This window comes from Heterodontus francisci, chromosome 28 (assembly GCF_036365525.1).
Source record: "Heterodontus francisci isolate sHetFra1 chromosome 28, sHetFra1.hap1, whole genome shotgun sequence".
In the NCBI taxonomy this organism is placed as follows: Eukaryota; Metazoa; Chordata; class Chondrichthyes; order Heterodontiformes; family Heterodontidae; genus Heterodontus; species Heterodontus francisci.
Window position 1 is genome coordinate 35,228,097 of NC_090398.1, and position 27,322 is coordinate 35,255,418.

At 43.2% G+C, this 27,322-nt stretch overlaps 1 protein-coding gene across 1 annotated transcript in view; it reads right to left on the reverse strand.

The window, feature by feature from the left end:
- Positions 1-229: 229 nt before the first annotated feature.
- The window catches only part of LOC137345209 (probable G-protein coupled receptor 139), a 40,678-nt gene continuing 13,585 nt past the window's right edge, over positions 230-27,322 (reverse strand). Inside the window, exons 3-4 of the mRNA XM_068008673.1 lie at positions 3,131-3,239; positions 230-390 (exon numbers count right to left, since the gene is read on the reverse strand). Of these exons, the coding sequence (XP_067864774.1) occupies positions 230-390; positions 3,131-3,239 (270 nt within the window). The remainder of the gene's footprint in view (positions 391-3,130; positions 3,240-27,322) is intronic.

Below are 27,322 nucleotides of genomic sequence, written 5' to 3' on the forward strand. Positions count from 1 at the left end.
CGACCAGACTGACCGACACCCATTATTACCGAGGTGACCGCACAGCCCCTGGATATATCGCCTATGAAACTGGAACTTGTCTTAAGTATTTGAGTTGTATTCAAAACCCATGTATTTATGTAGCGACTCAGAGGAAATTCAGAGAAGATCTGAAGAATGTGTTGAAATCTCCCTGGGCAGTGATTTTGAGATTAGTTAGAAAACGCAGATACAAATAAAGAAAGTTTATTCACATCAGAAGGTCAAGTTGAACACATTTCCCATCGTCCAGCGTCCTTCTTTTTCGGTAATGTGAAAAGTAGATTAGCTCTTGTGTGCACAGTTCTTTCATTTGCAGCACACGTTCGATGTCAGCATTACATTCGTCCATTGAGTAAACATAATTTATTCCTGTAAATTCAGCACATTTCAAGTTCACGTTTCAAAGATAACAATCATGGGTTTCTGCAGTGGCGTCATGCATGTGGTTAAGAGAGGGAACCACCTTATATACGAGATACTGGGATTGGGCGCGCCAGTTTATTTCATCAATAAACCTTCATTTGGTGCAGAAACAAAGGTCCTGCAACCATTCCCATTGGTAATATTCTGGGAAGCTTGGTGTAAATATTGCCAGTGTGGGTCTGACTGTCAGATGTCATTCCTCATTGACAAGTGGAACCGGGATCTTGTCACATGATAAGTTTTCAAGTGGAGGAAATTGTCAGAACTCGACACTGATCAATGTGACGTTTCACCTCTTTTGCCCAGATACTGAATTGAAATGTCGATTGTACACTGACTTGTGTCTCTCACTCATCATAGGGAGAACCTACTGTTTTGTTGTGCAGTCCGTAACAGCATCCTGAGCAACAGTATTGCTATTCTGTCTCAATCAGTTTCCGAAACCGAATGCTAAAGAAATGTAATGTTGAATAATTTGTCATAAGATTATTAACTATTACATTGGAAGAAAATTATCTGTAAAATAAAGTCTGCCAGAGTGTCAAAAATGTCAAATGATATTAAGTATTTGGTGTTTAGCAGAACGTCTGCAGACAGTCTGAAAGTATCTTTGGTAATTATCGGCTTATTATACATTTGCACATTCTTCCAAATAATAATTGAATAAATACCAGGGAGTTTGAATCAGATGCAACATTTTCATCTTTCATCTCTCTTCAATCTGCCAGGAACACCAAAGAATAGGAGCAGGGTCTCAATGAAAAGGAGCTACAGGGTGTGGATGAACAACAAGCTCTAGGGACACAAATGCCTATTTGAGAGAACAAAGGCTTTCCTGGTGTAAAGTCCACAAGAAAAAAAAAAACAACAATGTTGGAAAGGATTACAAGAGTAAACAAGTGATGATAATTCTTTTCAAAAAGCTGCTAAGGCCGCTGTTAGACTACCAGGTAAAGCTTCGGTCCCTCATTTTGGAAAGGTCATTAAATACAGAGATCAGACAGTGTAGATACAATAGGATGATGCCAGGAATCAAAACCGTACTGAGGACGAGAAACAGGACAGCTATATACACTGGAGGACAGAAAACTAAGACAAAATCTAAGACAGGGTTTCAGTATTACTAACAGTTTATGCGAAATGAAGAGGGAGAGTATTCTGCTGAATTGGTTTGTTGGTGGTAAAGATGATCAATTAAACATGGTCACAAAGGGAATGAGCAGAGCAGTTAGTAGAAACTTCTTCAGGCAAAGGTTGCGGAAGAATAGAATGTTTTGCTTCAGAAAATAGTTAGGGGGAAATTATATGTGCATTTGAAGCAGAGGAAATAAGTGTCTGTGGAAAGATAACAATTCTGTAATCCAAGAGCCCAGTACAGAAATACAGCGTCAAGGACAGGACCAAATCCCACCCAGAATATTTTTTCCTTTATTCATTCAAAGGATGTGGGCATCGTTGGCTAGGCCTGTATTTATTGCCCATCCCTAATTGCTCTTGTCGCCTTACTAATTATGTTGCTGCTCCAGTTCAGTCTCTGGTCAATGGTAACCCCCAGGATATTGATAGTGGGAGATTCAGTGATCATGATGCCATTCAATGTCGAGGGGAGATGGTTAGATTCTCTCTTGTTGGAGATGGTCATTGCCTGGCACTTGTGTGGTACGAATGTTACTTGCCACTTATCAGCCCAAGCTTCGATATTGCCTAGCTCTTGCTGCACTTTGACACGGACTCCTTCAGTATCTGAGGAGAGTGAATGGTGCTGAACATTATATAATCATCAGCAAACATCCCCACTTCAAACCTAATAATTGAATGAAGGTCATTGATGAAGCAGCTGAAGATGGTTGGGCCTCGGACACTACCCTGAGAAACTCTTTCAGTGATGTTCTGGAGCTCAGATGATTGACCTCCAACAAACACAACAATCTTCCTTTGAGCTGGATAAGTCTCCAACCAGCGGAGAGTTTTCCCCCATGATTTCAATTGATGACAGTTTTTCTCGGGTTCCTTGATGCCATAAACTATCAAATGCTGCTTTGATGTTCAGTGCAGTTACTCTCACCTCACCTCTTGATTTCAGCTCTTTTGTCCATGTTTGAACAAAGGCTATAATGAGGTCAGGAGCTGAGTGGCCCTGGCAGAACTCAAACTGAGCCCCACTGAGCAGGTTATTGCTAAGCGACTGCCGCTTGATAGCACTGTCTATGACACCTTCACTTTACTGATGATTGAGAGCAAACTGATGGGGCGGTAATTGGCTGGGTTGGCTTTGTCCTGCTTTTGTGTACACTACATAGCAGGCAGTTTTCTACACTGATGGGTTGATGCCAATATTGCAGCTGTACTGGAACAGCTTGGTTGGGGGCACGGCTAGTTCTGCGGCATAGGCCTTCAGTACTATTGCCTGAATGTTGTCAGGACCCACAGCCTTTGCAATATCCAGTATCTCCAGTCATTTCTTGATATTACATGGAGTGAATCGAATTGGCTGAAGACTGGCATCTGTGATGCTGAGGACTTCAGGAGGAGGCCGAGAAGATATCAATGGTTTTATAAGTTACCTATGTGGTATTTTGCGAATTTTGTTCTAAGGTACCCTCATTCCCATTGAGAGTCTAGTCAACAAAACATATTTAATAATCTGTTAATAAGAAGATGTCAGAGCTTCAATGGCCACCCTTACCTTCCAGGTTGCCACTTGTTGATAGCCTACTTTCAATATGTAATGACCTCTCTGTGCAGTGCCAGATTTGCCACTCCATCCCATAATTACGCATCATTTGCAAATATTCCTGGAATTCACGATTCCATGTTTGAAAAAATTATCCTAAATTGCACTTTATGTCTTTAGAGCATAGAATTCCTTCAGCTGAATGCTGGTTTTAAGATATGAGGAGATGGACAAAGTTCTTTTCTCAAATTCATCACTGTGACAAAGAGTTCAATCATAACGGTCTACAAAATGTGAAATTAGAAATGGAATATTCCTGTCACGACATATAGTTCAGTGCAGAAGGCGCGAATGAAAATTCTTATACTTAACGTTATTCTTGAAATGCGCCATTTTATCCTGACAGTTTGTAACGGGTTAGTCTGTGGCACTTGTCCCACAAGTAAAAAAAAGACCTGACAGTTCATTTAGCTGAACTTTATTGAAGTTCAAATGGAACAAGTCTTGTTATATTATGTTTACCAAATCCATACACAGCATCAGGTGAATGGAATATATTATGCCTTGAATCCAGGTATTATCCTGTATTGTTGAGATACTGTTGTAAGAAAGCTGAGTTTTGCTATCCTGAAAGATAACAGCTGAAAATTCAGACGTATCCTACATTTCCTCCTCTAACTCCTGATTAAGGAATTGTCTGGAATTGTTGGGAGGAGGTTGGGTTGGGATGGTTACCTCCCAGTGTAGGTGAAGGGCTGAATGATGTTTGACTCCGTTCACAATCTCTGTTGTATTCAACCCAGTTCCGATCAGAAAGAATGTAATTTATTAATCATTGATTAAGTCATCCTCCAGCTCCAGCGTGAGAGAATTTCTTACAAATGAGAAAGATGAATCCAAACCCTAAGTCATGCACGAAGCAAATTAAACGGTCATAAATCGGAACTGAAAGTTAAAGTTGGACACACAGGAGCTTAATAGACATTAACACATATAAAAAAAATTATCTCGCAATTGAGTAGCCAAACACAGATGGCTGGAGTTACTTATAAAAAAAAGTAACGGCAGTTGTCCAGCCAATTAACTTATCACTATAAATCAGCATCAAAGGATGCTCAGCTTTAATCAAAACAGCAATGAAACCCGTGGTTATAAACTGGTCAGATTTTTTATTCATTCAGGGCTGTGGATGTGGCTGGAAACCCCAACTTTTGCTGACCATTCCTCATTGTCTGTGAGAAGGTGGTTCTGGGCCACCTTCTTGAATGGCTGCAGTCCATTTGTGAAGGTACTTTATAATTCTGTTAGGAAGGGAGCTCCAGGATTGATCATAAGAACTAGAAGCAGGAATAGGCCGTCCGGCCCCTCGAGCTTGCTCCACCATTCAATAAGATCATGGATGATCTTTTCGTGGACTCAGATCCACTTACCCGAGCTCCCACTGTATCCCTTAATTCATTTATTGTTCAAAAAGATATCTACCTTAGCTTTAAAGATGTTTACTGAAGAAGCGTCAACTACTTCACTGGGCAAGGAATTCCATAGATTAACAACCCTCTGGGTGAAGAAGTTCCTTCTTAATTCAGTCCTAAAACTGCTCCCTCTAATCTTGAGGCTATGCCCTCTTGTCCCATCTTCACCTGCCAGTGGAAACATCCTCTCTACTTATATCTTATCTATTTCTTTCATGATTGTATATGTTTCTATAAGATCCCCTCTCATTCTTCTGAACTCCAATGAATATAATTCCAGTCTACTCAGTCTCTCCTCATAAGCCAACCCCCTCAACTCGGGAATCAACCTAGTGAACCTCCTCTGCACCCTCTCCAGTGCCAGTATATCCTTTCTCAAGTAAGGAGACCAAAACTGCACACAGTATTCCAGGTGCGGCCTCACCAGTACCTTATACAGCTGCAACATAATCTCTCTGCTTTTAAGCTCAATCCCTTTAGCAATGAAGGACAAAATTCCATTTGCCTTCCTAATTACTTGCTGTACCTGCAGACCAAACGTCTGCGATTCATGCACAAGGACACCTCGGTCTCCCTGCATAGCAGCATGCTGCAACTTTTTACCATTCAAGTAACAATCCTTTTTACTGTTACTCCTACCGAAATGAATGACTTCACATTTATTAACATTGTATCCCATCTGCCAGACCTTTGCCCACTCACTCAATGTATCTATGTTCCTCTGCAAAGTTTCACAGTCATCTGCACACTTTGCTCTGCCACTCATCTTAGTGTCATCTGCAAACTTTGACACCCTACACGTGGTCCCCAACTCCAAATCATCTATACAAATTGTAAATAATTGCAGTCCCACACCGATCCCTGTGGCACACCACTAGTGACTGATTGCCAACCAGAATAGCACTCATTTATCCCCACTCTCTGCTTCCTGTTAGTCAACCAATCCTCTATCCATGCTAATACTTTACCCCCGATGCCATGCATCCTTATCTTATGCAGCAGCCTCTTGTGCAGCACCTTGTCGAAGGCCTTTTGGAAATCTAGGTACACCACATCCACTGGGTCCCCATTGTCCACCTTGCTCGTAATGTCATCATAGAATTCCAAAAGATTCGTCAAGCATTACCTGCCCTTCATGAACCCATGCTGCGTCTGCCCAACGGGACAATTTCTATCGTGATGCCCTGCCATTTCTTCCTTGATAATAGACTCAAGCATCTTCCCCACTACAGAGGTTAAGCTAACCGGTCTATAATTCCCCATCTTTTGTCTACCTCCCTTTTTAAACAGTGGCGTCACATTTGCTGTTTTCCAATCAACTGGGACTACCCCAGAGTCCAGCAAATTTTGGAAAATTACCGTCAGTGCACCTGCTATTTCTCCCACCATCTCTTTTAGTACCCTGGGATGCATTCCATCAGGGCCAGGAGACTTATCAATCATTAGCTCCATTAGCTTGCCCAACAATATCTCTTCCGTAATAATGATTGTTCCCAGATCCTCACCTACGTTCGTCTCTTTGTCAATTACTGGCATGTTATTAGTGTCCTCCACTGTGAAGACCGATACAAAATACCTGTTCAATGCCTCGGCCATTTCATCATATCCCATAACTAAACTCCCCTTCTCATCCTCTAAAGGACCAACGTTTACTTTAGCCACTCTTTTTCATTTTATATATTTATAGAAACTTTTGCTATCTGTCTTTATATTCTGTGCTAGCTTTTTCTCATGTTCCATCTTACTTTTCTTCATAGCTCTTTTTTGTAGCTTTCTGTTGACCTTTAAAGTTTTCCAAATCTTCTAGTTTCATGCTGCTTTTGGCCACTTTGTATGCCTTCTTTTTCAATTTGATAGCCTCCCTTATTTCCTTGGACACCCATGGCAGATTACCCCTTTTCTTCCAGTCCTTCTTTTTCACTGGAATATACTTTTGCTGAGCACTTTGAAAAATTGCTTTGAAAGTCCTCCACTGCTCGTCAACTGTCCCACCATAAAATCTTTGTTTCCAGTCTACTTTAGCCAAGTCCTCCCTCATTCTATTGTAGTTCCCCCTTGTTCAAGCACAGGACCCTGGTATTGGATTTTATCTTCACAGTCTACATCTGTATTCTAAATTCAACCATACTGTGATCACTCCTTCCTAGAGAATCCCTAACTATGCGGTCATTAATTATTCCTGTCTCATTACACAGTACTAGATCTAGGATTGCTTGCTCCATCGTCGGTTGAATTACATACTGTTCAAGAAAACTATCACGGATATACCCAAAGAATTCCTCCTCAAGGCTACCATGACTGAGCTGGTTCGACCAATCTACATGTAGATTAAAATCTCCCATGATAATTGCCGTACCATTTTTACAGGCATTAGTTATTTCTTTGTTTATTGCCCATCCCAATGTGATGTTATTATTTGGTGGCCTATAGACTACGCCTATCAATGACTTTTTCTTCTTAGAGTTTCTAATTTCCACCCAAATGGATTCAACCTCATTCTCCATAGAACCTATATCATCTCTCAGCACCGCCCTGATGTCGTCCTTGAGTATCAGAGCTACACCACCTCCCTTACCTTCCTGTCTGTCCTTCCAAATAGTCTGGTACCCCTGGATATTTAACTCCCAGTCGTGACCAACCTGTAACCATGTCTCTGTAATGGCTACCAAATCATATTTATTCGTGATGATTTGTGCCGTTAACTCATCAACCTTGTTACGAATGCTATGAGCATTCAGGTAAAGTGCCTTTATGCTAGCTTTCTTACCCTCATGATTCCCAACATCTCTAATAATAACTCCTGAATTATCCTTCCTTTCTGCTTCTTTCATCGTCTGCCTTGAACTAAAATCCTCCTGCACACATGTTAGCCTGCTGCTTACCGTTTTATTTATCATCATACTCCCTGTCGTTTTCCCTTTCCCTTCCCCCCGAGTCACTAGTTGAAAGTCCTAGAGACCACCCTATTTATCCGTTTCGCTGGAACACTGGTTCCAGATCGGTTCAGGTGGAGACCGTCCCATCGGTACAGATCCCCCCGGTTCCAAAACTGATGCTAATGCCCCATGAAATGGAACCCATCTTTCCCACACCACTCCCTTAGCCACGTGTTTACTTCCCTAATATTCTTATCCCTAAACCAATTTGCACGTGGCTCGGGCAGTAATCCGGAGATTATGATGCTCGAGGACCTGTTCCTTAATTTGTGTCCCAATGACAGTGAATGAAAGGTGTGTGGCTTGGAAGGAAACTTGGAAGTGATGTTGTTCCCATGCACTGGACGAATTTGTACTTCTAGACATTACAGGTGACGGGGTTAATTCTTGTTATTGAAGTATCCTTGTTAGTATGCTAATATAAAAGCAAAATACTGCAGATGCTGGAAATCTGAAATAAAAGCAAGAAATGCTAGAAATACTGAGCAGGTCTGGCTGCACCTGTGGAGAGAGAAGCAGAGTTAACATTTCAGGTCAGTGACCCTTCTTCAGAACTGACAAATATTAGAAATGTAAAAGGTTTTAAGCAAGTAAAACAGGAGTTGGGGCAAGCGAGAACAAATATTTACTTGTTGATGTGCTGTTGTGTTCTTGTTAACGGTACGTATTGAAGTTACAGAGCGCTCATGGTGGAAATTATGTGTTTAATATGGTGAATGGGGTGACAATCAAGTGGGATGCCTTTTCATGAATGGTGTCGAGCTTCTTGAGTGTGATTGGTGCAGCAATCATCCAGGAAAGTGGACAGTATTCTATACTTTGGCAGCTCCAGTTAAGTTTCTGGTCAATGATAACCCCGCAGGATGTTGATGCTTGTGAATTCCACAATGGTACCATAGAATCATAGAATGGTTATAGCACAGAAAAGGTCATTCGTCCATTCATGTCTGTCCTGGCCTGTGCAACTGCAACTCACCTCGTCCCACTCTCCGACCTTTTCCCTGTAGCCCTGATATTTGTACATTTATTTGAAGGCCTCCACCACACTCTCAGTCAGAGCATTCTTGATCCTAACCACGTGCTGTGCAAAGAACTTTTTCCTCATGTCGCCTCTGGTTCTTTTTGCCATTCTCCTTTAATCAGTGTCCTCTGGTTCTGGTAACATGGCCAATAAGAAAAGTTTCTCCCTATCTACGCTGTCCCGAGCCTTCATGGTTTGGAACACCTTTATCATATCGCCTCTTAATCTGCTCTCCAAGGGGAACACAGCCAGCTTCTCCAACATATCCGCATAACTGAAGTTCTTCACCCACAGAATCATTCTCCTGAATAATTTCAGTAATTACATTGATTTTCAAAAGCAGATGGTTAGACTGTCTCTCTGAAAATGGTCATTGCCTAGTTCATTTGTGGCACTTTTACTTGCCACTTTTCGGCGCAAGACCAAATGTTGTCCAGGTTTTTCTTTATGCAGGCATGGACTGCAATCATCAGCGAACACCTCCACTTCTGACACATTCCTGCAGCGGTGCACTAGGGGTAAAATAATTGGCTTCCAACAGCCCCAACTATCTTTCTTTGTGCTCGGTATGACTGCAGGCAGTGGAGAGTTTTCCCCAATTCCCAGTGACTTCAATTTTACAACAGATTCTTGATGCTACACTCAGTTAACTATTACTTTGAGTTCAAAGGGTAGTCACACTGACCTCACATCTGGAATTCAGCTCTTGTGCTATGTTTGGACCAAGGCTGTAATGAGGTTTGGAAATGACTGGTTTTGACTGAACCAAACAGAGCATCGTTGAGCAGGTTATTGTTGAGCAGGTTTCTGAGGCAGAAACTATCAGACACTTTTTGAAAACAACTTGGATACGCTGTTCAGGTGCTCGAACCAACAGAGCTGAGGAACAAGAGCTATAAGTTTTGATTAAACTGCACAGCTCTTTGCTGGTAGTATGTATACAATGGGCTGAATGTCCTCCTTCTTCATCTTAAATCTTTCTTTTTCTGCGCTTCTCCACAACACAAGGAATGAGCTGATCAGGGCCACAATATAAGCTGTTGTCTGAGTAATAAATTGCAGGGAAATGGACGGAAATAGGCCAGAAAACAAGGGATGGTGCTGGTTAAAAGAAAACACCGTGGCTTGAGCTGAGCCGGGTCAGAGTGCGATCTGGGTTAGAAACACTAGAGAATGACTGAATTGGATCTTAACACAGGATGGTCTTATATGGGAGTTGCTGTCTTCAGACACTGGTACATTTCATCTTCATGAGTGAGAATGTGGAAGTCTCAAGCAACCAGATTTTTACGGAACAGAAAAGCAAATTTCAAACTGAGCGCACTGTAACCTGGGAAGAGTGGGTCAGTGAGAACAGATAGCGTGTAATATCAGAACATAAGAAATGGAAGCTGGCAGTATTCCGATAATCTGCTTGGCTGCGTAGTAGCCTAAACAGTACCACACAGGCCTTGTTCTGTCATAAATAATACCTGTGCACAGCAGCTCTGAAACATTTAAAGGGGCTGTGCACATGGGGAAAAAAACTGCACAGAACAATTCAAGTTTAAATGAACAATGTGAGTTGGAGTAGGCCGTTTTCACCATTCAACAATACTATAGTGATCTTGTACCTCAAATCCACCTTCCTGGACTATCCCTATGTCCCTTAATTCCATCCGTACCAATAATCTATTGAACTCTCTCTTGAATATTCTCAGCACCTGAGGATCCCAACTCTCTGGATTAGAGCATTCCAAAGATTGATTAGTGTTGGAATGAAGACATTTCTCCTCATCTCAGTCCTAAATGGCCGACGCCTTATTGTGAGACTGTTTCCTAAATTCTGGAGTCTCCAGTCAGGGCAAGCATTTTCTCAGCATCTACTCTGACAAACTCTTTAATAATTTCATATGTTTCAATTAGATAACCTCTCGTTCTTATAATCCACAGGGTGTACAGGCCTAGCCTATTCAGTCTCTCTTCATAATGTTAATTGTATGAATATTGTGTTTAATTTTATGCAGGTGGTGGGCATTAACTGAGGATTCACTTGAACTCCCTATCAATAGACACAGACTGGATTTGGGGGTTCAGAGGTGCATGCTTCTGATGTGCAATTGTGTAAATAAATAGAGAAGTCTGCAACGATTTTCTCAGCTTCTATCATAGAGTCATGCAGCACCAAAACAGGCCCTTCGGCCCACTGAGTCTGTGCTGACCATCACCCACCTATTTACACTAATCCTACATTAATCCCAATTTCCCCTCTCATGTCCCCACCTTCCCTTCAAATCCTACCAACTACCTCTACGAGGGGCAATTTTCTTTGTTGACAATGGCCAATTTACTTATCAACCCGAAAGTCTTTGACATGTGGGAGAAAACCAGAGCACCTGGAGGAAACTCATGCGGTCACAGGGGGAACTTGCAATCTCTTCACAGGCAGTTCCTGGACCCGAACCTGGATCACTGCACTTATGAATTTGCGGCGCTAACCACTGCACCACTGTCCCGCCCCAATTCTTCAGCAACTGACTTTCTGGAATAGATCACATAGGACCATCTGCTAATCGCAGGATCCAATCTGTTGTAACTTAGTTGCACTCACTGTAGGAGAAGTTATTTCTTCTATAAGTAAGGAGACCTAACTGCACGCTGTGCTCCAGATGTGGCTTCACCAATGTCTTGTATAATTGCAGTAAGACTTATTTACTCTTATAGTCCAATTCATTGTCACAAAAGCTAAAATTCCATTTACCTTCTTCATTGCTTGCTGTACCTCCATGTTACGTTTCAGTGATTCATGTACAAGGACACTCAGGTCACTATGTCTGTAAAGACTTCCCAGTCACTCTCCCATCAAAAAATATTTTCCTTCTTTTCATTTTTACAAAGAGAGTGAGACAACTGCCATGTTCTTGACCACTCACACAATCTGTCTACATACCTTTGAAGCCTCTTGTTGTCCTGCTCACCACTTACTGTGTCAACTAACTTTTTATCCAAACTTGGACATGTTACACTCAGTCCTCTAATCTAGGTTCTGAGTATAGACTATAAATAACTAGGCACATGTACTGATCTTGTGGTACCCAGCTCGTTGCAATCATCCCATAAAGTCCGATTTATTCCACTCTCTCTTTTCTGTGCATTTGATAATTCTCAATGCATTCTAATATATTACCCCACAATTCCACGAGTCCTAATTCTGCATAATAACCGTTCATATCGCACCATATCAAATAACGTTTTCAAAGAAAATGTACTACGCCGACAGTATACATCTAATGAGCTGCAAGTACAAAAAAACCCCAAGCATTGACCAAACATGCTTTCCCTTTTCTAAAACCATTGTCTCTGCTAATTGCTCAGACCTACTACTCTTTTTGACAAAATCATAAGCCTCTTTCTCTGATCTAATTTTGTCTTTAACTCTTCTTGTTACCCATAGATGACCATGTTTTTCTTTGTGGGCTTTATGCATTAAAAAGTATACATATTTTCTACAGGTTGCGCATTCTTTCTTCACATACTAGACATTGCTGCCTACCATTATATCATTTAATCTAGTTTCCCAATATATGTTAGGTGACTCGCCCCACCGCCCATACCAATGTTGTCAAGGAGCCTGAACAAAATTCATGTCAGAGGGAATCGGGGGTGAAACTTTCCACTGGTTGGAATCATACATTGCACAAAAAAAGATGACTTTAGTTGTTGGAGGCCAAGTATCTAAGTCCCAGGACATCACTGAAGAATTTCGTTTGGGTATTGTCCTAGGCCCAACCAACTTCAGCAGCTTCATCTATCATAAGATCTGAAGTAGGGATGTTCGCTGCTGATTTCACAGTACCATTCACAACCCCTCCGATAGTATAGCAGTCTGTGTCCACATGCTACAAGACTTGGACAGCATTGACGGTTGGGATGACAAGTTAAAAGTAACATTCGGACCCACTATTGCCAGGCAATAGCCATCAACAAGAAAAGAGAATCTAGCCATCTTCTTTTGGTATTAAACGGCATCACCATCAACATCCTGTGAGTTACCGTTGACTGGAAACTTAACTGGACAAACTGTTTCAATACTGTTGCTACTTGAGCAGGTCAGAGGCTTGGAATTCTGTGGTGAGTAATTCAATATGTAACTCCCCAAAACCTATCCACAAGGCACCAGTCAGGAGCATGATGGAATATACACTGCTTGCCTGAATGAGCGCAGCACCAACACTCAAAAACTGGACAAAAAACAGGAAAAAGCAGCCTGCTTGATCAGATCCCTACCAACCACCTTATGCTTTCACTCACTGCATCACCGCTTCACAGTGGCAGCAATGTGTACCATCTATAAGGTAGCCTGTGGCAAACTGACAAGCCTCCTTTGACAGCATCTTCCAAACCCATGACATTTATCACCGAGAAAGAACAAGGGCACCAGACACATGCATATTTCCCTCCAAGTCCCACATCATCCTGTATTGTTCCTGCACTGCCGCTACTTAAAACATCTGGAACCCTCTCCCCCCACTAGAGGCACTGATAGACTACAGTGGTTCAAGAAGGCAACTCACTACCAAATTCTCAAAGGCAATTATGGATGGGCAACAAATGCGGGCTTTGCCAGCCTCGCCCACATACCATGAAAGAATAAAAAAAGTCCTGCAGTGCATATTCACCACTGACAGAAAGGAACTAATTAGATATGTTCCTATGTGCTAAACTGGTATCGCTCAAAAGAAAAACTCTCCGTAAGTGGATTTCTATTGGAACCATCATACATGTTTTACAAGATGTTAAAGTTGCTCGCAACAAATGATTCTGGATTTTATTTTGTAATTTTAAGTCCTCAATTAGTTTTTATTCTGTGAAATATTCTGAAGCATCGAGTACTTTCACTGAAGGCATGCAAGCCACTGAACTGTGGTTGAGATCTGACATGGGCACTTTATTAACTTCTGTGCCTCCCAAACTTCGCTGAGATCCTTCTGCTCATTGTAAAGTTAATTGGCCGATCCGCTTATTACAAGGCTTTGCACCAACTAATAACAGCTTTAACACAAGGCACATAAATATCTGTGCACGCTGTGGGTAATTAGTTCAAAATCTACTACAGTTGGACTGGTGGTATCAGGATCGTACGCTCCTCTGGAGACTATTGAGGTGCACCACAGGTTCCGATTTTTGGCTGAACCTCTCAATAGCGGTGAACATTTCAGCAGGTCAATATGTTAAATTATATTTGCATCATTGCCGTTTGCTTAATGGAGAAATGTGGGGGAGGGTACTGGGGTGGGCGGGGTGATATTGGTCTGAACCATGTAAATAGACGGCACTGGAACTCTGGACCTTGTCATTGAAAACGAGGGTAAAACTGTTAAAGCTGACACATGGAAACCTGCTGAACATTAGGGCACAGGCAGACCAGGGCACTGCAGGTGGTGGCGATCATAAGCCATCCGTCCCCTTGTTTTCTCCTCAGCAGGACAGGGCTCTTGAATGATTAACACGGACCCAAATGGAATTCGATTAAGGTGAAAAACACACAGTTTTAAAAGATTCCTTTTCCTTCTCAGGCAGGCCCAGTATTTCTGCTCAGCCTGTGGCAAAAGTGAAACATTCGACACAGATACAAAGAACCCACATACATAAACATTCAACTACAATAACACACAGAGCAGTGGAGACAGATCCTGAATTCATGTCACACGAACTCACAACAATATTGTGAAAACCTAAATCTTAAAACTTAATTCCTGTTGAACTGGCCAACATTGTCACCCTTATTGAACAGATGTTCCCATCCATTCTCACTCTGGATTCAACGTTAGAACTTATTTGTCAACTTCCATGTCCTTACACCTAAAAATATCCTTTTCCCCATCCTCCAGCTCATTATGATCCGCAAATATATGAAGAATCTCAGCATCACTCCTTCTGACACGTCACTGGGTGTCTGTTCGTTTTTGTTAATAGTTCAGTTGAGAGATGTTTTCCAATCCCTCTCTTAAAGGTATTTCCCTGACCGAGTTTCAATCCATGCTCCTCCATTGTGAGGCTGGACTCGGACTGTAGAGTGAGAGGGTCCAACATACAAGGACTTTTTCTTAGGTGCGTTGAGGTATCTGTAATCTCCGGGCAGGACTATTCCAATACTTTCCTGACTGTTTTTCTCATCAACCACTCTCTGTAAACTCCAACTCAAAATCTGCTGCCCATTTTGTAACGCGCACCAAGGCCCGTTCCAACCTCACTCATGTGCCCGTGCACCTGGTCCAGCAAAAATATCAATTTACATTTCCTGTGTTTAGATCCATCCATGGATAGTCCGTTTCAATCGCCACAACCTCTTGCACCCCAAAGCCCTGCAGGAACTCTGCTTTCCTCATCTTCAAACCACAGATTTACTTCACTACAACATTGGTGGCCTTGTCTTCAGCTGCCTAGTTGCTAAGTGAGGAGGAGGGACTTGAGACTCCAACTGCGGCCCCAATCATTTCTGAAGAGATTACTGTAGTTTTGCCTGTTTACACGGCTCTATATGGGAGTTCTCTGCAAGTACTGATCACCCTTTGCCTGAAGAACAACTTCCTGATTTCCGATGTTTATCTCCTATAACTGAACCCGTTTCCCTTTGTCCTTCTTTCACAGTTTAGCTTCAGATGATGCTCCGTACTCCCTTTTTCCACCCAGATAACCACTTCTTCCTATTTCCTCTCAGACATCTCTTTCACTGTTTGTGAAGGCCAGTTTTATCCAATATTTTCTCATAACTCAGCTCTTTGACATCAGCATGAGTCTCTGCCTCTTCCAGTACAGTCTCCAGTGTGGGGCTGTCTTCCCAGTGCCCTGCCGATAATGGTACCATCCAGACAATAGTCAGATTGAGCAGACACCCTGTAAAACCTCTGTAGGCAAATCTTCCCACAAACAGCAACAGCCAGGTACTGAGAATGTCCCAGCCACGGAGGACAGAAGAATATAAACAGCGATAGAGAATAACAATTGGTATCCAAGTGTGAGGAGCCAGTGTCTCAGAGACTGGGAGGAGGAGGTGTTTCCTGGAACCATCGATTTTGCATCAATGAGTATTTGCAGAAGACATTTCCAAACTAATACCACCTTTTGTGTGGAGAAGTGTTTCCTAGCTTCACTCCTGAAATGTCTGCCTCTTATTTTTAGACTATGCTTACTTGTCCCAGACTCCCCAACCTACCGAAATAGTTTTACCCAAGCTACCCCATCAATTCCCTTTAATATCTGAACAACTTTGATCAAATCACCTCTGATCCACCTAAATTGTAGGGAATACATCCCTAGCTAGTGTAATATCATCTTGTAATTAACCTTTGGAGTCCAGTTATCATTCTGGTAAATCTACACTGCACTCAAATGAGTGAAATGGAAAGACAGAGAGAGAGAGAGAGAGACTGCCTGCTCCTGTATGTGTAAGGTACTGTGGGTAGAACGTCAGGACTCTCTGTTCCTGCACCCATTTAAACATTGTACCATTTAGTTTATATTGCCTCTCCCACAGTCTTCCTTCAAAAATCCATTACTTCACATTACTCAGCATTGAAGTTAACCTGCCATGTGTCTGTCCAAATCACCAGACTGCCAATAGCTTCCTGAAGTCTGCTGTGATTCTCTTCTCTCTTTACTACATTTCCAAAATTTTGTGTTATAGAAACATGGAAAAATAGGAGCAGGAGTAGGCCATTCGGCCCTTCGAGCCTGCTCTGCCATTCAATACCATCATGGCTTATCATTCAAACTCAGTAACCTGTTCCCACTTTCTCCCCACATCCCTTGATCCCATTATCCCAAGGGTGGCACAGTGGTTAGCACTGCAGCCTCACAGCTCCAGCGACCCGGGTTCAATTCTGGGTACTGCCTGTGTGGAGCTTGCAAGTTCTCCCTGTGTCTGCATCGGTTTCTTCCCACATGCCAAAGACTTGGTAAATTGGCCATTAGCAATTGCCCCTAGTATAGGTAGGTGGTAGGGAAAATATAGGGACCGGTGGGGATGTGGTAGGAATGTGGAATTAGTGTAGGATTAGTTTAAATGGGTGGTTGATGGTCGGCACAGACTCGGTGGGCCGAAGGGCCTGTTTCAGTGCTGTATCGCTAAACTAAACTATATCTAACTCTTTCTTGAATATATTTAATGGTTTGGCCTCAACTGCTTTCCATGGTATAGAATTCTGCAGGTTCACCACTCTCTGGGTGAAGAAATCTCTCCACATCTCAGTCCTAAATGGCTTACCCCTTTTCCTTGGACAGTAACCCCTGGTCTTGGTCCCCACCATTGGGAACATCCTTCCTGTATCTAGTCTGTCCAGTCCTGGTCGAATTTTGCAGGTTTCCATGAGATCCCCTTTCATTCTTCTAAACTTTAGCGAAAACAAACCTAATTGACCCAATCTCTCTTCATACGTCAATCCCAGGATTCAATCCAGTGAACCTTCTTTGTACTCCCTCCACTGCAAGAACATCCTTCCTCAGATAAGGAGACCAAAACTGCAGATAATACTCCAGATGTGGCCTCACCCGCCTTGTATCATTGCAGCAAGACATCCTTGCCCCTGTACTCGAATTCTCTCACTATGAAGGCCAACATACCATTTGCCTTCTTAACTGCCTGCTGAACCTGCATGCTTACTTTTAGCGATGGTGCACAAGGACACCCAGGTCTCGCTGCACCTCCCCCTTTCCCAATCTATTGCTGTTCAGATAATAATCTGCCTTTCTGTTTTTGCCACCAAAGTGGATAACCTCACATTTATCCATATTATACTGCATCTGCCATGTATTTTCCCACTCAATCAGCTTGTTCAAATCACACTGGAGCTTCTCTGCATCCTCCTCACAGCTCACACTCCTTTGATGTTGATGTATATTAATGACCTGACTTGGGTTTACAGGGCAGAACAAGAGCAGTGGTCCCATACGAACCTCTGGGGGATATCACTCTCCACCTCCCTCAGTCTGAAACAACCTTCACCACTACTCTCCATGCCTCCCTCACTTCTGTATCTAACATTGACCAAGAGACAGAACACAGAGAGAGACAGAAATAGGGTGGGAGAGAGAGAGATAGAAAGAGAGGGGGTGGGAGAGAGACAGAGAGAGGGAGGGAGAGAAAGAGAGTGAGAGAGAGAGAGAACGAGTGAGAGAGAGAGAGAGAGAGAGGGAGGCAGAGAGAGACAGACAGAGTGTGGGCGAGAGACAGAGAGCCAGAGAGAGGGAGGGAGAGGAAGAGAGAGTGAGGGAGGAGGGACAGAAAGAGAGAAGGACGCATAGAGAGACAGAGAGAGAGGTGAGAGGGAGAAGAGAGGGAGACAGAGAGAGAGAGACGGAGCAAGGGACAGAGAGAGTTAGAGAGGGAGACAGACAGAAGCATGGCGTGATAGAGTGACAGAAACAGAGAGAGGGAGAGAGAGATAGACAGAGGGAGAGGGAGAGAGAGATTCAGAGAGTTGATGCGGGAGAGAGAGAGAGGGAGAAGAGAGGGAGACAGAGAGAGCGAAAGACAGAGCAAGGGAAACTGACGGGCATGGAGTGAGAGAGTGACAAAAACAGAGAGGGAGGGAAAGAGAGAGGCAGGTGGAGAGAGGGAGACAGAGAGAGATGGATTGAGTGATGGGGAGAGAGACAGAGAGACAGAGAGGGAGGGACAGAGAGAGAGAAAGAGGGAGGGAAGGACAGACGAAGAGAAGGAAACATAGAGACAGAGAGAGGGAGGGAGAGATAAACAGAGAGACAGAAAGAGGGAGACGAAGTGAGGGAGGCATAGAGAGACAGAAAGGGAGGGAGAGAGAGAGACAGGGATACATGGAGGAAGGTATAGAAAGACAGAGAGGGAGGTAGAGAGGGAGAGCAACATAGAGGGAGGCAGAGAGAAACAGAGCGAGGGAGGGAGAGAGATAGAGAGAGACGAAGTGAGGGAGGCAGAGAGGGAGGGAGAGAGAGATACATAGAGAGAGGCATAGAGAGTCAGAGAGGGAGGGAGGGAGAGAGAGAGAGGGACATTTGGGAGGCATAGAGAAACAGAGAGGGTAGGAGAGAGAGACAGAAAGAGGGAAGGAGAGAAAGAGAGATGGAGAGAGAGAAGGAGGGAGGGAGAGAGACAGGGAGGCATAGAGAGATAGAGGGAGGGTGAGAGAGCGACATAGAGTGGAATGGAGGCAGAGAGAGAGAGAGGGAGGGAGCAGGAGACGAAGTGAGTGAGGTGTAGAGAGGCAGAGGGAGGGAGAGACAGAGAGACAGAGAGAGGGAGCAAGAGAGAGAGGCAGAGAGAGACATATTGGGAGGTGAGTGAAAGAAAGGCAGAAAGGGAGAAGAGAGCAAGACAGAGAGAGTGAGACAGAGATAGAGCAAGGGAGACAGAGAGAGTAAGAGAGGGCAGAGAGAGGCTTGGAGTGAGAGAGGGACAGAAACAGAGGGAGAGAGGGAGAGAAAGAAAGAAACAAAGATGGAGTGAGAGAGAGAGGGACAGGGTGAGACAGATAGAGACAGGGTGAGGGACAGGGAGAGAGACACACAGCAAGGGAGAGGGTGAGGAATAAAATGGCTCAAAGAGATAGTACAGGCTCGAGGGGCCGAACGTCCTCCTCCTCTCTTCCCAAGGGCTTTATTAATATTACATCCTGAACTAAACAAGGTCGTGATGATCATTTTTAGCAAATTAAATGGAATTAATTAACAATCGGTTCTCCTTTAAAATTAATCCGAATTCACAATTTTACTTGTGTGAATTTGGGCTTGACAGATAATTTGCTGTTTATTAACATCACTGAATAAATAAATATTGGAAGATTCAATGTCACTTTGTTCCCATCCATGTTCAAACTCCTACTGACTCACTCGAAGGTTTAAACCTATGGAGCGGTTCTGGCAATGAGGGGTCCCTTTAAGAGGTTGGGACGAACACTCTCCCTGCTCCCCCACCCCAGCCCGCTCGGGGTCACAGCGCTGGGTCAGGGGTCACAGACTGACCCATGACCCCTGACCCCAAAGACAGGAAAAGGAAAGCAAGAATTCTCCCAGTCCCTGTGAAATCAGATTGACACTGAACTTAAACCCTGAGAGTGAAATATAAAAGGAGAAAAGAGAGATTTTAATATTTGTAAAAACATGATTTACACAGAGGGAAGTGTTTGTGTTTATCTGTCTAAGTTGGTCAATGTGAATATATGTGTCTCTGTGTGGGTTTCTCTCTCTCTCTCGGTCAGTGGGAATGGATGTGCCCGGGTGTTGATTTCTATGTGTGCGTGTGTGTGTGTGTGTTTATCTGGACATGTCAGTCTGCCTGTGTTTATTTGCCTGTCTTTGTGTCTGTGTGTGGGTTTGTGTCTCTCTGTATTTGTGTTTCCAATGCTGGATGTGAGGGTGGGAAAGAACACCGAAGGACACTCTCTCATCCAGTGGAGACCTTATGGGTGGAACTGAGGAACAGAAAAGGATCTAAAACTGTAATAGCTGTTGTAGAAAGACCCCCTGATAGCAGTTCTGAGGTGTGAGATTGTATAAATGCACAAATTAGACAAGTGTGTAACCAAGGCAGAGTAGTATTAATGGGGGATTTTAACTTACACATAGTTTGGGAGAGGCAGACTAGCACCTGTCAGAAAGATCGTGAATTTCTGGAATGTGTCAGGGATAGTTTCCTACAGCAATATGTCCTAGATGTAACAAGGGGACAGGCAATATTAGATTTAGTTATGGTAATGAGCCAAATTTAATTAGTAGCCTAATAGTGGTCACAACATGATCGAATTCAAGGAAACATTTGAAATTGAAAAGCACGAATCAGCTACTAGAATTTTAGACTTGGGTAAGGCTGACTTTACCGGGATGAGACAGAGACTGTCCATGGTAAACTGGGAAGATCTGTTAATGGGTCAAACGACTGAAGAACAGTGGAGAATATTTAAAGAAACTTTTAATGAAATACAGAGCGAGTATATACCCCTGAGAGGAAAAAACTCCACTTCACAGAAACAACAGGCACGGACAACTAAAGAGATTAGGGATAGGGTAAAACAAAAAGAAAGGGCTTACAAAAATGCAAAACGCAGCACAGATCTGGCTGAATAGGATCGATACAAAGACCAGCAAAGGGTCACAAAGCAGCTTATAAGAGCTACTAAAACAGATTATGAAAGGAAAACAAGAAATGCTGGATTCAATCAGCAGGTCTGGCAGCATCTGTGGAAAGAGAAGCAGAGTTAACGTTTCGGGTCAGTTACCCTTCTTCGGAACTGACAAATATTAGAAAAGTCACAGATTATAAACAAGTGAGGTGGGGGTTGGGCAAGAGATAACAAAGGAGAAGGTGCAGATTGGACCAGGCCACATAGCTGACCAAAAGGTCACGGAGCAAAGGCAAACAATATGTTAATGGTGTGTTGAAAGACAAAGCATTAGTACAGATTAGGTGTGAATATACTGAATATTGTACAGCAGCAAGTGCAAACCTGAAGAAAAACAACCTGAACAAAACAGTGGGTAAGCAAACTGAACAAACTAAGATGAAATGAAATAAATGCAAAAAAAGATTGTAAAAAATGTAAAAAGGAATGTAAAAAAAAGGAAGAAAAAAATAACTAAAAATGACTAAAAATGAAAGTAAAGTGGAGGGCTGTCATGCTCTGAAATTATTGAACTCAATGTTCAGTCTGGCAGGCTGTAGTGTCCCTAATCGGTAGATGAGATGCTGTTCCTCGAGCTTGCGTTGATGTTCACTGGAACACTGCAGCAATCCCAGGACAGAGATGTGAGCATGAGAGCAGGGGGGAGTGTTGAAATGGCAAGCAACCGGAAGCTCAGGGTCCTGCTTGCGGACTGAGCGGAGATGTTCCGCAAAGCGGTCACCCAGTCTGCGCTTGGTCTCCCCAATGTAGAGGAGACCACACTGTGAGCAGCGAATACAGTATACTACATTGAAAGAAGTACAAGTAAATCGCTGCTTCACCTGAAAGGAGTGTTTGGGGCCTGGGATAGTGAGGAGAGAGGAGGTAAATGGGCAGGTATTACACCTCCTGCGTTTGCAAGGGAAGGTGCCCTGGGACGGGGACGAGGTGGTGGGGGTAATGGAGGAGTGGACCAGGGTGTCACGGAGGGAACGATCCCTTCGGAATGCTGACAGGGGAAGGGAGGGGAAGATGCGACTGGTAGTGGCATCACGCTGGAGGTGGCGAAAATGGCGGAGGATGATCCTTTGGATATGGAGCCTCCATATCCAAAGGATCATCCTCCGCCATTTTCGCCACCTCCAGCGTGATGCCACTTCCAGTCGCATCTTCCCCTCCCTTCCCCTGTCAGCATTCCGAAGGGATCGTTCCCTCCGTGACACCCTGGTCCACTCCTCCATTACCCCCACCACCTCGTCCCCGTCCCAGGGCACCTTCCCTTGCAAACGCAGGAGGTGTAATACCTGCCCATTTACCTCCTCTCTCCTCACTATCCCAGGCCCCAAACACTCCTTTCAGGTGAAGCAGCGATTTACTTGTACTTCTTTCAATGTAGTATACTGTATTCGCTGCTCACAGTGTGGTCTCCTCTACATTGGGGAGACCAAGCACAGACTGGGTGACCGCTTTGCGGAACATCTCTGCTCAGTCTGCAAGCAGGACCCTGAGCTTCCGGTTGCTTGCCATTTCAACACTCCCCCCTGCTCTCATGCTCACATCTCTGTCCTGGGATTGCTGCAGTGTTCCAGTGAACATCAACGCAAGCTCGAGGAACAGCATCTTATCTACCGATTAGGGACACTACAGCCTGCCGGACTGAACATTGAGTTCAATAATTTCAGAGCATGACAGCCCTCCACTTTACTTTCATTTTCAGTCATTTTTAGTTATTTTTTCTTCCTTTTTTTACATTCCTTTTTACATTTTTTACAATCTTTTTTTGCATTTATTTCATTTCATCTTAGTTTGTTCAGTTTGCTTACCCACTGTTTTGTTCAGGTTGTTTTTCTTCAGGTTTGCACTTGCTGCTGTACAATATTCAGTATATTCACACCTAATCTGGACTAATGCTTTGTCTTTCAACACACCATTAACATATTGTTTGCCTTTGCTCCGTGACCTTTAGGTCAGCTATGTGGCCTGGTCCAATCTGCACCTTCTCCTTTGTTATCTCTTGCCCAACCCCCACCTCACTTGTTTATAATCTGTGACTTTTCTAATATTTGTCAGTTCCGAGGAAGGGTCACTGACCTGAAACGTTAACTCTGCTTCTCTTTCCACAGATGCTGCCAGACCTGCTGAGTGAATCCAGCATTTCTTGTTTTTGTTTCAGATTTACAGCATCCGCAGTATTTTGCTTTTAGATTATGAAAGGAAACTTGCAAGGGACATCAAAATCAATAAGAAGAAATTTTATAGTTCCATAAAGGGAAAGTGGGTGGTCAAGAGCAATGTAGACCCACGAAAAGCTGAAACTGGAGATATTGTCATTGATAATGAGGAAATGGCAGACATGTTGAACAATTACTTTGCCTCAGTATTTACAGTTGAAAACGAGGATATCTTACTGGAAGTCCTGAAAAAATTAATAGCCAATCGGGGACAGGGTCTTAATACAATTAACGTAAGTAAAACATCAGTAACAAGGAAATTAATGGAACTAAAGATTGAGAAATCCCCAGGACCTGACGGTTTCTGTCCGAGGCTGTTAAAGGAAGTAGGGGAGCACATTGTAGTTGCCCTAACGATAGTCTTTCAGAGTTCCCTAGATTCAGGAGTGGTCCCTCTGGATTGGAAAGTTGCACATGTCACTTCACTTTTTAAGAAGGGTGAAAGGGGGAAACCAAGGAAATTACAGACCAGTTAGCCTGACATCTGTGCTGGGCAAGTTGCTGGAGTCTATAATCAAGGATAGGGTGACTGAACACCTCGAAAAATTTCAGTTAATCAGGGACAGCCAGCATGGATTCATGACGGGAAGGTCATGCCTGACAAATCTCATTGAATTTTTTGAAGAGGTGACTAAGATAGTGGACAGGGGAATGTCTATGGATGTTATTTATATGGACTTCCAGAAGGCATTTGATGAAGTCCCACATAAGAGGCAGTTAACTAAGGTAGAAGCCCATGGAGTTGAGGGCAAATTATTGACATGGTTAGGAAGTTGGTTGAGTGGTAGGCGACAGAGAGTGGGGATAATGGGTAAGTACTCCGATTGGCAGGATGTGACTAGTGGTGTCCCACAGGGATCTGTGTTGGGGCTTCAATTATTCACATTATTCATTAACGACTTGGATGATGTCATAGTAAGTCATATATGCAAATTTTCTGATGATATAAAGTTAGGCGGCATTGTAGACAGTCTGGATGATCGCATAAAATTGCAAGGAGATATTGACAGACTAGGTGAATGGGTAAAACTGTGGCAGATGGATTTCAATGTGGGAAAGTGTGAGGTTATCCATTTTGGACCAAAAAAGGATGGAGCAGGGTATTTTCTAAATGGGAAGAGATTAAGTACAGTGGATGTCCAAAGAGACTTGGGGGTTCAGGTGCATAGCTCTTTAAAATGACACAAGGAAGTGCAGAAAATAATCAAAAAGGCTAATGGAATGCTAACCTTTATATCTAGAGGATTGGAGTATAAAGACACAGAGGTTATGCTGCAGCTGTACAAAACCCCGGTTAGACCCCACATGGAGTACTGTGAGCAGTTCTGTGCACCACAGGATATATTGGCCTTGGAGGGAGTGCAACGCAGGTTTACAAGAATGATACCTGGACTACAGGGGTTAAGTTACAAGGAGAGATTTCATAAATTAGGCCTGTTCTAGCTAGAATTTAGAAGGTTAAGGGGTGATCTGATCAAATCTTCAAGATATTAACAGGAAAAGACAGACTAGAAAAAGATAACCTGGTTGGAGATTCTAAAACTAGGGCACATAGTCTAAACATTAGGACCAGATCATTCAGCAGAGATGTTAGGAAGCACTTCTTCACGCAAACGGGTGGTAGAGGTTTGGAACTCTCTCCCACAAACAGCAGTTGAAGCTTAAACAGTTGTTAGCTTTAAATCTGAGATAGATTTATGTTAAGCAAAGCTAATAAGGGATATGGGCCAAAGGCAGGTATATGGAGTTAGGCCGCGGATCAACCATGATTTCATTGAATGGTGGGACAGGCTAGAAGGGCTAAATGGCCTACTCCTGTTCCTATCTTCCTATGTTCCTATAATCTCTTATTAAAGATCTTTCATCTTAACAACTCTGATGAATATACAGAAATATCCTGCACAAAATATCAACCAGTTGTTTCTTAATACTTGTCAGGACAAAAGTGCCTCTCTCAAACACTGCCTCTGTTAGGTTTATATGGGCTGATGATACAAAGTTAATGATACAAAGGCGGGACAGTAAGCTGTGAGGAGAGCACAAAGAGACTGCAAAGGAAGACTGACAGGTTAAGTGAGTGGGCAAGAAAGTGGCAGCTGGAATAGCATGTGGAGAAATGTGAGGTTCTTCACATTGGCAGGAAGAATAGAAACAGAGCATTTTTCACATGGTGAGAAACTGTTAAATGTTGGTGTTCAGGAAGGATGTACTTGTCTTAGAGGTGAGGAGAGATGGAGAGAGAGAGAGAGAGAGAGAGACGAGGTGAGGGGGAGAAAGAGAAAGGGAGAGAGATGGCGTGAGGGAGAAGGCGAGGAATAAAATGTCCCAAAGATGCTATGCAGGGTGCATTATAAAACACATAAGGAGAGATTAAGACTGATGACCGAAAGCTTTCTCAAAGAGGTTAGTTGTAAGGAACGTCTTTAAGCAGGAATGAGAGGTAGAGAGGCAGAGAGGTTGAGAGAAGGAATTCCCCAGTGTTAATAGGCAGTGACATTAATTCCTGATGATCGGTAGAGATTTGTTAGGAAAGGGTATTAATGTTTACGGAGCAGAGACAGCTCGTTGTGGATAAGGAGCAAATCAGCCATGACCTGAGTGAATGGGTGGGACAAGCTGGAGGAGCCGAATGGCCTCCTCCTAAGGGTTTTATTAATATCACTGCCAATGCATTAATGGTTTTCTGTTTCAAAAAAAGCTGACCAGGTCGGGGTTTTCTCTGGTCTCCCCTAAACCTTCCCACCAGCCTTGGAACGACTCATTGATTCATGTCGAAGGGAACTGGTCAACGGTCCTGGTAGAATTTCCCACTTTGCTGATAGGTTAATAAAGCAGATGGGATCCTGAGATTTATAAACAGATATAGAGTGTAAAAATCAGGAAGTGATGCTAAACTTTATAAAATAATAGTTTGTCCCCAGCTGGAGTATTGTGTCCAATTCTGGGACCACACTTTAGAAAGGACACGGAGGCTTTGGTGAATGTATAGAAGAGATTTACTAGAACGTTTCCAGGGTTGACATTATTACAGTTTCACTGATAGACTGGAGAAGCTGGGGTTGTTCTCCTTTGAACAGAGATAGGAAGGGGTCATTTGTGGAAGACAATTCCAAACTTCTATCACCCTTTGTGTGCAGAAATATTTCTTAATTTCACTCTTGAAATGGTTTTAGACTAATGTTTGATTTTTTTTGACTGCGTCCCTCGTGCGAGACTCCCCAGATCAGTCAGAGGAGTTTCTCTCTCTCTACCCCTTAGTTCCATTATTATCTTGTAAACTTTGATTAATTCACCCCATAATCTTCTAAATTCCAGGAATACAGAGTCAATCTCCATCTACACTGTCCCATCAACAGCTGCCAAGTTGAGTACAGCCTGGAGTCAGCTACAGAGTAAATCTCTGTCTTCTCTGTTCTATCAAACACTCCCAGGTCAGGTACAGTGTGGGGTTCAATACAGAGTTAAACTGCCTCTATATATGCTTCTCTTTCCCCTCCTCCATCCATATGGAGAGAGTAACCGTGAGAAAGACAGGGATAGATATAGAAAGAGAATAATAGAGAGAGGGAAGGATAGCATTGGGGAGATTTTACCAGAGAGAAAGAGGAAGAGATTGGGATGGAGAGTGTCGGTCAGTGTTCCTCTAAACTGTGTGCAGCTGTCTGGAAGGTACCACGCAGAGCCTGTTCCATGATAAACTACACACGACTGCAAAGATTCATCAAATATTTCAAGGGACGGCTCCCGAAAAAACAAAGCTGGCCTCGAACAACAGCTAAATTTTCATGGGAACATTGGAGTCTGCTGCGGATTTAGGTTTCTTACCAGCCTACTTAAGGAAGTGCACCCTCTGCAGATGTGGTGTCATCAAAAGGAGCCGAATTATAATGGCAAACAGATGTAAGTGTAATTTTACTGAGGTTCTGAGAGAGCAGAGAGCAACAGGTGCAGACACAAACACAAAAACACACAGACACACAGAAACACACACATACAGAAACACACACATACAGAAACACAGACACATACACACAGACACACACAAACACACACACAGAAACACACACACACACAGAAACACACACATAGTGAAACACACACACAGACACACACTTACAGAAACACACACACACAGACACAAGAAACACACACATACAGAAACACAGACACACACACACATACAAACACACATACAGAAATACACACATACACAGAAACACACACATACAGAAACACACACATAGACTTACAGAAATACACACACACAGAAACATACACACACAGAAACATGCACACACACACACACACACACACAGAAACAAACACACACAGAAACATACACACACAGACACACAGAAACATACAAACACAGAAACATACGCACACAGAAACACACACACACAGAAACACACACACTCAGAAACACACACA